The sequence below is a fragment of the Penicillium crustosum genome (genome assembly GCF_028827405.1).
Source record: "Penicillium crustosum strain IBT 35664 chromosome Unknown utg000003l_segment0_segment0, whole genome shotgun sequence".
Lineage (NCBI taxonomy): Eukaryota > Fungi > Ascomycota > Eurotiomycetes > Eurotiales > Aspergillaceae > Penicillium > Penicillium crustosum.
The window spans coordinates 3,637,348-3,651,090 of record NW_026623124.1 but is presented as its reverse complement, the minus strand read 5'-3'; the positions used below and the strand labels follow the sequence as shown (position 1 = coordinate 3,651,090).

Genomic DNA, 13,743 nt, shown 5'->3' with positions numbered 1-13,743 from the left:
TATGCCAGAGAGCATACTGCCTTGAGCATTCCCCTCTTCAATAGTTACCTGTCATTGAGTTATGCCATACATACATTGTTCTACACGTCAATTTTCTGTCATACTATTTACTGCTAAGGGAGTAATTCACCCACTCGAATACGTTTCCTACTATATATACTATATATACTATGTACTTAGTGACTAGCGCGCGTAACTACCTGATTTAGATTTGTCCTTACATGTTTTATCTTTCTACTAGGAATGGGAGCAAGTATGCTTTGATTTGGTTCCGCCTGAGACTGAAGTTATTGTGCCGCAAGTAAAACCGTGTACCCGGTCGTAGTCATTCTCTACACATAAACATCTATACATAAACACACGATCGTCAAGAACAAATCCCACACTCAAGTCTATCGTCAAGACTATACAACTCTGGGTCCATCAATAATGCTCTTAGCTTCCTCGGATCTCCACCAACTCTTTCCCTCCTGACCGGGGTACTCGAAAGCATCCATACTCTCAGCCTTCATCTCAACACTGTACCCAGGCTCCAAGGGAGTAGAATAGTAACCATCCTTGACGCTGGATGGGTGAACGAAGTGCTCGTGGAGGTGATCCACATACTCGAGGACACTCTTCTTGCCGGTAACAACAACATAGTCGATCGTGCTCAAGTGCTGGGTGTACTCTGGTAGACCAACACCGCCTGAGTGCGGCACGATAGGCACGCCAAACTTGCGTGCCAGCAAAAGAATAGCCAAAACCTCGTTCACACCGCCGACACGGCAGGCGTCAGGCTGCAGTACAGTCAAGGCACCGGCCTGCAGAAGCTGCTTGAAGATAACACGGTTCTGGCACATCTCGCCAGTGGCGACGCCCACAGGGCCGTGGGGGTGTTGGCCAAGGCCTTGCGGATGGCGGCGTGGCCAAGGATGTCATCGGGGGAGGTGGGCTCTTCGATGAACCAGGGCTTGAACTCTGCGAGTTCTTGCATCCAGGTAATAGCCTCGGGGACAGACCAGACCTATTTATTTCCCCAGTGTCAGTCCAAGTCCAAACTGCGGCAAAACCAATTCCAGGGAGAGATAACGTACCTGGTTGGCATCAACCATCAGAATATTACCCTTGTCATACCCGATAGCCTCACGTGCAATACGCAAGCGAGTCTTGTCATCTTCCAAATCTCCTCCAACCTTAAGCTTGAAATGCCTATATCCCTGCTGGACACTCTGCTCCAACAACGACTTGAGCTTATCCTTGCTGTATCCCAACCATCCGGCACTGGTGGTATAAGCAGGGACAGCCTGGCTAGCCTCGGCCTCCTTAATACGCTCCTGCTTGCCAGACTCAACCTCCTTCAGAAGACTAATAGCCTCCTCGGGCGTGATGGCATCAGTGATGTAACGGAAGTCAATGCAACGCACGAATTCCTCGGGGGTCATGTCCGCAACAATGCGCCAGACGGGCTTGCCAAGGGTCTTAGCCCACAGATCCCAGAGGGCATTGACGACAGCACCGAGGGCGAGGTGAATCACACCCTTCTCGGGGCCGATCCAGCGAAGCTGGCTGTCAGAGACGAGGTACCGCCAGGTCTTGCCCCAGTCTGCGGTCATCTCGTCCAGATCCTTGCCAACGACCATTGGGGCGAGCAGGGAGATTGCTGCGCAAACAATTTCGTTGCCGCGGCCGATTGTGAAGGTCTGTAGGTGCTTGGGTTAATTGGAGTGTTGTGGGTGGGTGATGTGGTGTGACGTACCATGCCATGTCCGGAGTGTTCTGAGTCGGTAGTGATGATGCAGTAGGCGGAGGAGTAGTCACCTGCTGCGTTCATAGCATCTGAACCGGTCTTGTCAAGCGACGTCTATGGATGGCCTGTCAGTATTGAGTGCATTGGATGTGCGGAAATGTTCCGGGGCAAGATTGACGTACCGGGAACCTCACGTCCCGCGTGGTGAAGCCAGTGATTTTGACCATTGTGAATAGTTGTCACTTGTGATGGTAGAGATAGGTTTTGCTTCTGTCAATGGCTAGCAATATTGCTGGCGCAAGTCCGTTCTAGAGAAACGAAGTTGTTATCTAGAAATGCGGGGTGTATATCTATCCGGGGTATAGAGTTGAAAGGTGATTTCACCCTTTTTTTTGGCAGATCAAAGATGCAAGGAAGATTAGGAGATGAGGGATATCAAGTGAGAAAAGATTTCAAAAACCGAAAGAGATTTTACTCTGTATATACAGCAAATATGTCCCCCCGCGCCATCTCCAGTTTATCCCGCGCCCCTCCTTCTTCCTCTGTCATTTGCCGTAGACGCGTTCTCATTGGTGGAGAATTGAAAATGCCGGGAAAATATGCCATTCCACCAATCACAGAACTGGTACTATACTCGGAGCTACTCCGTGATTTACCCCAAGGTAGTGGGGAGGTTGCATCTACATATATACCGGATAATGCCTGGCACTCGAGACCTTTCCCTTTCCATTTTAGTGCTCACCTCTTGCCGCTTTTTGATCATTGGGTAAAACCGAGCACGTCCCTGAGTGTTCTGACTTGATCACTGACCATTACGTAATCAACTGATTTGCTCACTGAGCATCATCTGACCTTCCCTTGAGTACCCTAATCCACTCACTGATCATCATCTGAGCACTCTGATTCTGGAGTTTCTCCTGGAGGCAAAAACACAGTGGACAGAGAAACAAGAAGCAATGGAGATAACAAGGAACAAGGAAGGAACCTTGAAGAAACCAAACAAAGAGCTTTCTTTGTCAAAGGTTCCAAAAATTGGCTCAAAGAGCACGTAGAACGAGATGAGGACAGAGCCCCTTTGGTTCAGCTCCTGGCGGATGACGGGAGCACCCCGAAACGTACAGTCTGTCTCCGCAGAGGCTGGTAAGAATGCCTGAGAACTGTTCCCTCCCAGTATATGCTTCGTGCTATTCGCGGCCTAGCCTGGACCGGCCACAAAGAACTGCCAGAGTCTTCAGGATTGCCCCGAGCACTAGACTACAATAGACGTATATTGAATATGAAACTGAAGCTGAGGAGGTTTAAAAAAAAAAAAAAAAAAGTGTGTGCGTCCAGTTAACCAGGGAGTGTAATGTGTGCCCAGAGGGTTGAGGAAAGAAGAATGAAGAAAAGAGAGAAAGTTGGGTGGTGAAAGGGGGTATTTACACCTTTCCAGTGGCTGAAGGCGAGGGAGGTAGGAGAGTTGGTGACGATTTTGACAACAAGATAAGGCACCTGATTTGGGAGCTACATGGGTACTTCAAAATTGGTACATACATGTAGATTGCTTACCACCTGGGCATTTACTCATTTCTGGTTCCCCACGCCATCATTACCCCAGTGGTCTCGCTCTTTCATGGGGAGTTGTTGAACAGGGCTTCCGGCACCCTGAGTGAATCTTGACTGTTCGAATCTGACCGAGTACCACTGATACGAGTTTCGCTTGCGCTTCGTCAAACCATTAAGTCTCCCTGTGAGCGAAGGTTGAATCTCATCATGTCCGACTCAAGACCCGAATACAAATCTACATTAGCTTCTCCATATGCCCGCTCTCGTCTATACCTTGGCATGGGAATATGATATTAATGGTGTTAGTGGAGACGAAAGCATATAAAGGCACAATATGAGTCTTCTAATATGGGGACGGTCGGATGACTATAGGAGATCTCAACAAATATATAAATCTGGGGCAGGCTGGAGCCGTCTATTCGATACAGGTGTTCTGCTGAACAAGAGGATAGAATAGTACACATGTCGAGGCCACTTGAACGCACCGGGTCTAGACAGCGAGCCGGGTAATTACCAAGTAATCAACTAGCCCTGTGAAGGAAAGATTGTCTAGGACAGCCCGTGAGTATACCAACTCGCGGCGAGAGTGTATCAAGGTGAACTCTAGCAGTGAGGTCGGTCAAACCGCTCTTGTGGGAAGGCCTAACATTCCGAGCGGGGCTCACGCTGTCGAGTGTGAGATTCCTCCCGCTGCCCTGGCTCCGGGCGGGCTTCGTCATTAGAATTGCAGAAAATGGCCAGGAAGGTATCTCTATCAAGATCTCCATTGACAAGCCTGCTTTTGTTTTTGACCGACCCACCGTGTAAATGATGCTCTCTGGTAGAAGAGGAATCGTAAGCGCGGGCGACATCGCCATTAAAGACCTGAGCAGAGTGATCCAAGGTTGTATTTGTATAACAATGCCTGATATGGCCGGGAGATTGGACATTGTCGCGACCTTCGAAAGAGGTGCAATTACTTTGGCGATCTAGGAATAACGAAATATATTAGCAGGGGATCACGTGGTTAAGTGAGCGGACAGAGGCACCTTGATCATGATCTGGTGGATAACTTCCGTTAAACCCTATGGAGCGCACTTGATCATCCGTGAAGGAGAAGGAGCGCATCTCAAGGTCACGGTCACGATCATGAGCATAGGTGGCGAGGCCCCACTCACTGTGGCCTGGCGGAGGCTCCAGTGCAGATTGAGCGGGTCCATGGGTATTCGCCGAAGGGCGAGGGGCTGACAGGCGTGTTTCCATTTCCCGACTTGAGGGACGGGACTCTTGAGTTGGGTATTCTTGAGAGCGGATCGGCATAGCTGATAGTAACATGAGCGACTCACAGTTGCAGAGAGAAATCGTGGAAAAACTGCAGTGGGCGCGACGAGTGCCGGGACAGACGGCTCTTAAAGACCATCCATAACAGGGGCTAGCAATGCAGCGCGCAGATATGGTGATAATGATACAGTCGAACACAGGGTGATCAGATCACAAGCGGCGGCAGTAGCGGATGTGATGAGGGTCTGATCGCCCGGTGCGATTGGGTGAATCAAGCATCCATAGATGTTAGAACGGTGGGGCGGTGAACTCAATCCGAGAGGCGATCGATACGGAGGGGCTTGACATTAGTACCACTGTGGGGCGGGCGATTAAGGTAGGCTTGGGACTGACTTGCGATACAAGACATATTGAACGATGCGAACAGGCAATAATGTAGGGCTTAGAGGCTGACCTGGTACTTCATAGGGCGTAGCGGTTACGGCTCCAAAGAAACAGAAGATAGGAAATATAAATATTACCGAAATAATAACATATGAGAAGACGAAAGGGAAAGGATTTGCCTAATAAAGCAGACAAGGGGAAGATTACAGGTACAGATATGTCTCGAGATTCCGCTGTCGATCGCATCCTTCTTCCTAACGAATACTATATGAGACACTCTCCTAGCAACCAATCAAAAAATGAGGCGCGCTTGGGAGCCCTAGAGAATAGGTGATAGCCAGAGCATGCCACTGCACATTGAACGGTCTGTGCACGGTCTGTGCGCATTACCCCGTGGACACGCCTACGCGCTAGTCGTAAGCGGAATCTCGGAACTGTGGATTATCCGCCTCCGGCGGCTGGTCCCGGCAGACCCCGGATAGTATATTAACTTCCCGGCGTGTTCCCATAGTTAAGAATTAACCTTCCATTAATTATTCCCAAGACTACACATTTAAATTCCTCAGGCTACTCATGCTTGACTAAGAGTAGGTCATGGTACTCAGGCTCGGCCCAGGGTAGTTAATTGTCTTTGTCACAGCGCCGAATCATTCCGCATTAGCGGCTCTTCGATACCATGGAACGGAACGCCATTACACTTGGCACCGCCTTCCTAGCTAGAGCACTAGCCTGCATTGGGATGTCATTCCGCGGCCTTGCATTTGTCCATACATCGTAAATGAGTCGGCGTAATTATAGTAACTAATTGCATCTATTTCGTCGGATTCGCCGTGATATCTGTGGCTTTAGAGCTATATTATGAAACCGAAAAATGGAAGAGCATATGCACTCTTTTTTTATCATGAATCTTCCAAATCAAGCTTGGCATACTGATTTACAAACTTATTGAACAGCTTCCTAGCCCTCACCCGCGGGTGAACCTCGGGCTCGCTGACATTAGATCTGCCAGAGACTTGAAACAAGCACGATGATTGCAAATTCGTATCCCAATGATCGTGATTTAAGCAGTATGACCTTGACTCTGGAAATAAAGGTTCGCAATACGCCCCCACTCTAGGAGACTATAGTCTCACGCCCGCGTCAAGCTGTGGGCTTAGCCCTTCCCCCAACTATCACTCCGAGGACGATCTAGAAGTCCTGTCACAATAGTAACCGCAAACTCCAATACTGTTGCATTTATCCAAATGGCATGGCAGAATTTCAAGTACCGAGCTTCCAGAAAGCTGCATCCAGTATACGATAGAATAAAAAGACAAGGTCAATAAGAAAGTCCTTTCACGCGGCACAGAAGATGACGTAGCACTGACTCCTAGTGCTTACTGCCCGACGACCCTAAAGGGTAAATTGGAGAAGTTGATAGAACGAAAGACTCCCGGTAAAGGAAGGGTAAAGTCGGATGACACCTCGATCATGGTGTCAGTACAGTATAGTATCACTTCCACAGCAGAGTAACCAAACCCCTCAAGATTGGCGGGGCCGAAGATTCCTCGGGCCAATCTTCAAGGCCCATAAGACGCGATACAGCCGCACCTGCCACGTGCACACCGTATCTTTGGTCCACGTAAGTCCGCCATGGAGTCTCGACAAAACGCCCAACTAGGCCGAGATTGACGAGTGATTCTGGTATAATACGAGGCGATCTTTGAGGGATCTAGCCAATAATGCCGAGCTCATCCTAGGCATCACGAGTGGAATGGTAATACAACTCTGAAGGGCTGCCGTGGCCATCTCGCCAGGCGGAGATAATACAGGATCTTGGACAAGATTTCGGCACCGGAACAAACAAGCATGTTCTTTTGACATGCTCATCTTCGTTTTCGGGAAAGAACGCAAAGCGCGAGAGGACATAGATGTCATGCGAGGTGAGCAAATACAGGTTGGACAGGGAGACAAAGCCTCAAGCCCCAGTTACTATTCATTATAAGAATGATTGCACCAGCCTGAGATGTACATCACGATAGAGACTGAATATATTTAATAAGTCTAATGTGCTCGGTTGTGATGGTGAAAGATTCTAACATAGATTCAGATTTGCGCGCGCAAATTGAATGGCAAGCTGGCAGGAGGTCATTTGTTCCAATTTTAGATCCCGACACAGTCGAGCCTGGTGTACAAGTGACGATATCGCTAGGCCCTATAGCCTTTTTGAAATCAAGTCCATTCCGAGAAACGTCGAGCGGACTGATTGTACGACAATTTTGGTTGACCGTGGATTCGATATTCCGTGTTTTGGTATCGAACTGAAAATCCACGCCTCGACTCCGGGGAAAGAAATATATAGGACGATTTATCGACTCGTATTGATAATAGCCCGTGCGATCTAAGCAGCTCAAAATATCTAAGCCATGGAAGCCGGATAAATATTACCCAACAGTACGCCTGAAAGCTACGGCGCCATGTCAGGGCTGAAAGCCGAATTTGTAGGATTCGCACACCAGAAGTTGAATAGGGGAGTCAATACGTTAGGTCGTGCAATTACTCACTATATCGACCCAATATGGTCCGAAAAAAGCTTTCTTGGAAGAAAATACGTATCTCCTTTTTTACAGGCTTTTCTCCCTTTTCATCAGGATACACATTAGATGTATTCTGTAATTCCACTTGATATTCAGCGGTTTCGTCGGCAGGTATTTAAAAGCTCCTTTATTTTAAGCGATAAAATAGGTGGCCCCTTTTCTGTTCATAGCATTTTATCCCTCCTCTACCCAGAGGTCATAGAGATAAGAGCGGCCTTCTGTCACTGTAGATGGAATCATATAGAGAAGCTCTGTCAAGGCCGTTCCAACAGGAGCAGGGAGACACCCTACGAACTGATCGTATCCTACATGCATACTACCTTGATCATGCAACGTTTGCTTCAAAGATAAGTGTTCATCGAGAATATGCACAGCAGAAGGACGTAAATGAGTCTTCTTTATCAGGTAAACTGCTGATGCTAGAGATATGGTTCCACTTCCAAGGATCCAGGCCTCGGTGTTTCTGGTGAACGCTGGTTGTATTGTGCTGAGATATCCATGGAGAGTGTCTTATAGGCGAAGCAGATTCGAATGTGATGGAAAAATGGTGCAATATACATATGTCGAACATCAAAAAGCATGAACATCGCACATACGTTCACCTTACTATATCAATGAAATTACTACACTGAGGCGGGGTGCACTCACTGAGTATCAGTCATCCTGCACGTGACTGATATGAGCATGATCACTAATCTGAGCCCGTGCTGACATCTACTCAGTGAGCCTGCGCCTAAGGACCCTCATAAAAGCGGCGGCAGCTCAAATAGGAAGCCCTACCCATCAGGGAATACTAGACCGGGTCCTGTTGGAAAAGTCCCCGAGGGTATGTGATTTTAGAAAGATTGAAATCATACCATACATGCAACTATTCTTTTGTGTACACGTTGCTGTATTTCAGTGAAGCTTAGAGACATCAGGTACAGGGACCTGTCTTTTGATATGCAGCCCTATTATGAGGACAGGCCTCGTTTCTCGCTCTCGGAGCAGAAAATGATCATCCGCCAAAGCTTGCGAACAAGAACTTCGGCCTCTTCATCCAATGCCTATAGATAGGTGAGTGTGGTTAGTAACTTGTTTTATAAATGAGAGAATTAAATGAATACTCACTTCGGCCAGCTGCTCCACCAACTCTTGAGGCGATCCATGCTTGCGCACATGTTCCTCCACCACATCCACCAGCATTTGTTCCTGTACACCAAGATATTCGACGATCTTCTTCTCGACGAAAGGTTTGAGTTGGTCGCTGATGACGGCGTCATCCACAAATTCCCACTTGACCTCCCAGTTCCACAACCCTTCCTTCTCGGCCGGAATTTCCGCAGCGAGTTGACGGGCCGCCTGAGCACGTTCCTCGTCGGTGAGACCTGCAGCTTCGGCCGCGGAATCGAATTTGATCGGAATAAGTTGCCGGCGGGTTGTAGTAACGGGCTCTTCCTCGTCCTCCAGCAGACCTTCCACATCGGCCATGGCGCGACGGCTGGTCGCGGCTTGCGCCTTCTGCGCGGCGGCTCCGAGAGAGAGCTTGAAGCGTTGGGGTTCGCGTGGTGCCTCCTGGGGACGGGTTTCAAGCTCCTTTGCCTGGCGAGCCAGGAAGTCGTCGGCCATGCCGCGAGCCTGCTCTTGCTGCTTGGCGGATTGCACAAGTTCGCGATCCTCAGCGGCGCGATCGGCATCGTCGATGTTGGTTTCACGAGAACGGAAGCTTGCACGGTTGCGGAGCCAGACACCGCGGTCTGCGTAGTAATCGACCGCCTTGCGGCTGTCCTCGACATCATCGTTCCAAGCGCCAAGCCGTGCTTCCATCTCATCGTGCGCAGCTTGCAACTTTCCATCTTCCTCATCCTCGCGCTTCTTCTCTCTCTCCAGGGCAGCAGTTCGGCTGCGCTCACGGCTAAGCCAGCGGCGCTCTTGGTCTGAGAATTGCTTCTCTTGCTCAGCCTTAACCCGATCCTGTCGACGGCGTTCGATTTCCTCGTCGCTGGCATCGGAATCCTCGCCTTCGCGATCAATAGAGACTCCGTTGAGGGATCCACCATTGACAAAAGCAACTCCCTTCTGATAATCCTTGGGAATCTGCACACCGAACGCCTTTGGGCCAGAAGGTGCATTCAACACATTACGATCCCGTGGGCCTAACGGAATACCGTTGATACCGGCAGCAGGGCCACTGGGAGCGGATAAGGGAGGCGAAGCAAGTCGATTAATCCGAGAGCCAGAACTGCGCGCACGTTCCATCGACTCAATCTCTTCCTCACGTTTCATACGCTCGATATCGCGACGAGTGCTTCGTTCACGGAAAGCCGAGATCTCCTTGGCCACATTGGCGCGCATCTCGGGGGAATATCGGCTAGCTCATCTTCAATTGTGATGGGAATGGTGACTACTTCACCGTCCTTGGCAACCTCGGCATCCTTCATTTCACTGTCGCCTTCCCGATCAAGGGCAGATGCCTCCTCCTTTGGAAGGGGCGCTGCGGGATGGAAGAGGCTTGACAAGACATTATCCAGATTCTTGCGGGCAGCGGTGAAACGAGCCTGGCGTTCCTCGGGGTCTTGTTCGGCTCGGCTAGACTCGAATTGCTCGAGGTAGGTGAGGGTGCCTTCATCGACGACGACCTATCAGACAAGTTAGAATGATTTGAGGAAATGGTAGACAATTTATACGCACCAGAAGCTTGCTCTTTTCAACCTCTTTTTCCTCATCACCTTCGGCGCGGGGTGTCTGTCTCTTGACTGGGACTTCCACGTTCTTCAAGGTTTCAACCGCAACCTCAAGACTCTCCGGGTCATCATACTCGGCGAAGCCAAATCGGCAAGGTTTCTCATCAGCATCTGTCGCGCGAATCCAGCGACGCAAGATACCAGTAGATCGTAGAATACGCTCAATGCCATCATCGCCACCAGCGCCCTCTGTAATTCCACCGATAAAAAGCGTGCGCACAATTTCATCGCGTGTAGGTGGCTGGAGTTGCATCATGGGATCACGACCATGGTGGCGCTGGGTATCCATTCCCATTGACCCCAGACCACCGCGGCGCCCAGGAGCATCGGATACTCGTTCCCGGCCGCTCTCTTGAGCTGCAGGCTTTGTCGGACCCGCGGTACCCAATCGAATCACTGGCGCAGAAAAATTGATGTTTGGCATATTCGCAGGCGGCTGGAAGTTGGGCGGGAAGCTTCCTGGACGACCAGGCTGGGTATTTGCTTGCTGCATGCCGGGAGGAGCAGCGGTGCCTGGAGCAGCCATCCCCGGAGGAGGTGCTAGAGCTAGTCAGCCTAAATTGAAAATGAAATCATCGTGGGAAAGGAGCGAACTCACCCATGCCTGGAGGCGCACCATATGCACCATAGTCAGGAGCCTGTCCATAGAGACCCGGAGCTATGTAATAGTGAAGTTAGTTTCTTCGAAGAATCAAGGCTTTCTCAAAGGTCAAGGAGAAGGAAGTGCTCACCTTGGTAAGGATTGTACATGGTGGAAGTCGTACCACTCGTTAGAAAGTGAGGTTGATCAAGGCTCAATTCAAACCTTTGGCACCGATATCAGTTGCCAACAAAAAAGCACGGGCGGTGAGATATGCGGTGAATTGTCCAGAACACCAAATGTGGCACGTGCCCGGTTAGCTGTCACGGGGACCTGCAAATGCTTCTCTATTTACTCCGTACTCCGTGCATCCCACATCTCCTCGGGGGGCTCGGGATTGCCATTGAGGCCGATGTCGCAACCTTGGAACTGTCTACAGAGTACATAATCAAAAAGAGCATCCATGGATTACAAAGTATGAATCCCTAGGTATGTAGGCCCTTGGGAGGATTGGAGGGTACATTGCAATGCATGTAGACTTGCAGTAGTGGCGTACCAGGTTCAATGCCTTGGTTTTCTTAAGAATAGAAACTATTTCAGCCGAGAAAATAAGAGCTATAGCCGTCTGATTTCCAATGTCTTGCTATACAAGAGAGCATTTCGGGATTGAATTGGGTCCGGGCCTAGAAGAGTAAAAGCAATAGCCTACGGAGTAGGAGATTATAAATGGCCGAATTGGTATACCGGGTATATATATTTTAGTATTTTAGGACTTTCGGAGAACCAAAGGAGAAATAATAATATAAAAGCTCCAATCAAAACAATGATAGCAGTAAAACAAGTGCCCCCCAAACAAATAAAATAGGTAAAATAACAGAAATAACAACCGAATGCGGCAATGATGATGTTGCCCCACGTCCCCCTCGGACCCCAATGCGCCGGGTGCAACTGACGCCATTAGTTTTCTTGCTTTTTTGTTTCTTCACTCTTTTTCTATCACCCCATTTACCTTCTAATGTACGTTGACAAGTTTCTTCTATATCCTGAACTTGACTCTCTTCAACATTGCCTTTCTATTCCGCTTGCCCCGCGCTGACCCTCTGCCCATAGAACCCCTCATCGTCATCATGCCCGGCTTTTCGCAAACCAGCGACCTTCCTGCCTGGAAGGAGCTCCAGGAGCACCACACCACCTTGGGACGTAACCTAGTCCTTAAGGATCAGTTCCAGAAGGACCCCAAGCGCTTCGAGAACTTCAGCCACAAGTTCGTCAACACTGTAGACAACACGGAGGTTCTCTTCGATTTCTCCAAGAACTTCCTGACCCAGGAGACTGTCTCTCTTCTGGTCAAGCTCGCCAAGGAGGCTAACGTTGAGGAGCTCCGTGATGCTATGTTCCGTGGTGAGCACATCAACTTCACCGAGGATCGTGCTGTCTACCACGCTGCTCTGCGCAATGTTGCCAACGAGCCCATGGAGGTCGATGGCAAGAGCGTGGTTGAGGATGTTAACTCCGTCCTGGAGCACATGAAGGAGTTCTCCGAGCAGGTCCGCAGCGGCGAGTGGAAGGGTTACACCGGCAAGAAGATCAACACCATCATCAACATTGGTATCGGTGGTTCCGATCTGTAAGCTCTCCTGTCCTTGGTTAATCGGGAATTGTAGCTGACATCTGCACCTAGCGGCCCCGTAATGGTCACCGAGGCTCTCAAGCCTTACGGCCACCCTGACATTAAGCTTCACTTCGTCTCCAACATCGACGGAACCCACATTGCCGAAGCGCTCAAGGACTCCGACCCGGAGACCACCCTTTTCCTAATTGCCTCCAAGACCTTCACTACCGCAGAGACCACCACCAACGCCAACACCGCAAAGTCTTGGTTCCTCAAGTCTGCTAAGGAAGATTCACACATTGCTAAGCACTTCGTGGCGCTGTCGACCAACGAGGCTGAGGTCACCAAGTTCGGCATTGATGCCAAGAACATGTTCGGATTCGAGTCATGGGTGGGTGGACGTTACTCCGTGTGGAGTGCCATTGGCCTGTCTGTCGCTTTGTACATTGGTTACGACAACTTCCACCAGTTCCTGGCTGGTGCCCAAGCCATGGACAAGCACTTCCGGGAAACACCCCTCGAGAAGAACATCCCCGCTCTGGGTGGTTTGCTGAGCGTCTGGTACAGCGACTTCTTCGGTGCTCAAACCCACCTGGTTGCTCCCTTCGATCAGTACCTGCACCGCTTCCCCGCCTACCTGCAGCAGCTGTCCATGGAGAGCAACGGAAAGGCCATCACCCGCACTGGTGAATACGTCAAGTACACCACTGGACCCATCCTGTTCGGTGAGCCTGCCACCAACGCGCAGCACAGTTTCTTCCAGCTTCTGCACCAGGGTACCAAGCTCATCCCTGCCGATTTCTTGATGGCGGCAGAGTCGCACAACCCCGTCGAGGGTGGCAAGCACCAGCGTATGCTGGCTGCTAACTTCCTCGCTCAGTCTGAGGCTCTGATGGTTGGAAAGACCCCTGCCCAGGTCAAGGCCGAGGGCGCTGCCGAGGAGCTTGTTGCTCACAAGACTTTCTTGGGCAACCGTCCCACCACCTCTATTTTGGCTCAGAAGTTCACCCCTTCCACCCTGGGTGCTCTGATCACCTACTACGAGCACGTCACCTTCACCGAGGGTGCTATCTGGAACATCAACTCGTTCGACCAGTGGGGTGTCGAGTTGGGCAAGGCCCTTGCTAAGAACATCCAGAGCGAGCTGGAGACCGCAGGTGAGGGTGCCAACCACGACAGCTCGACCAGCGGCCTTTTGCTTGCTTTCAAGGCAAAGGCCAATCTGTCTTAGAGTGTTATAGTCTTATATGAAGCACTGTGGGATGTGTAGTTTTGACGAGCAACGATTTTCCACATATTTGTCTTGGTTTGAAAAGAAATGAATGATTCTCAAC

The 13,743-nt window shown here is 50.1% G+C and overlaps 4 protein-coding genes across 4 annotated transcripts; 1 reads left to right on the top strand and 3 right to left on the bottom strand.

Moving 5' to 3' along the window:
* Positions 1 to 404: 404 nt before the first annotated feature.
* N7487_008461 (uncharacterized protein) lies at positions 405 to 1,956 on the bottom strand (the record flags this gene model as incomplete). The annotated part of the gene is given in 5 exon segments (XM_056876191.1): positions 405 to 812; positions 830 to 1,006; positions 1,077 to 1,682; positions 1,739 to 1,843; positions 1,912 to 1,956. 5 exon segments carry the CDS (start codon positions 1,954 to 1,956, stop codon positions 405 to 407), a joined length of 1,341 nt encoding a protein of 446 aa, XP_056728379.1.
* Positions 1,957 to 3,916: 1,960 nt separating this feature from the next.
* N7487_008460 (uncharacterized protein) lies at positions 3,917 to 4,627 on the bottom strand (the record flags this gene model as incomplete). Its single annotated transcript, XM_056876190.1, has 2 exons — positions 4,303 to 4,627; positions 3,917 to 4,242 (listed from the first exon to the last, which is right to left on the bottom strand). The coding sequence occupies exons 1-2, from the start codon at positions 4,586 to 4,588 to the stop codon at positions 3,917 to 3,919; spliced, it is 612 nt and encodes a 203-aa protein (XP_056728378.1). The 5' UTR covers positions 4,589 to 4,627.
* Positions 4,628 to 8,447: 3,820 nt separating this feature from the next.
* Positions 8,448 to 10,967, bottom strand: N7487_008459 (uncharacterized protein; the record flags this gene model as incomplete). Its single annotated transcript, XM_056876189.1, has 6 exons — positions 8,448 to 8,540; positions 8,605 to 9,828; positions 9,882 to 10,112; positions 10,165 to 10,757; positions 10,816 to 10,875; positions 10,949 to 10,967. 6 exons carry the CDS (start codon positions 10,965 to 10,967, stop codon positions 8,448 to 8,450), a joined length of 2,220 nt encoding a protein of 739 aa, XP_056728377.1.
* Positions 10,968 to 11,924: 957 nt separating this feature from the next.
* Positions 11,925 to 13,640, top strand: N7487_008458 (glucose-6-phosphate isomerase; the record flags this gene model as incomplete). Its single annotated transcript, XM_056876188.1, has 2 exons — positions 11,925 to 12,424; positions 12,479 to 13,640. 2 exons carry the CDS (start codon positions 11,925 to 11,927, stop codon positions 13,638 to 13,640), a joined length of 1,662 nt encoding a protein of 553 aa, XP_056728376.1.
* Positions 13,641 to 13,743: the final 103 nt, after the last annotated feature.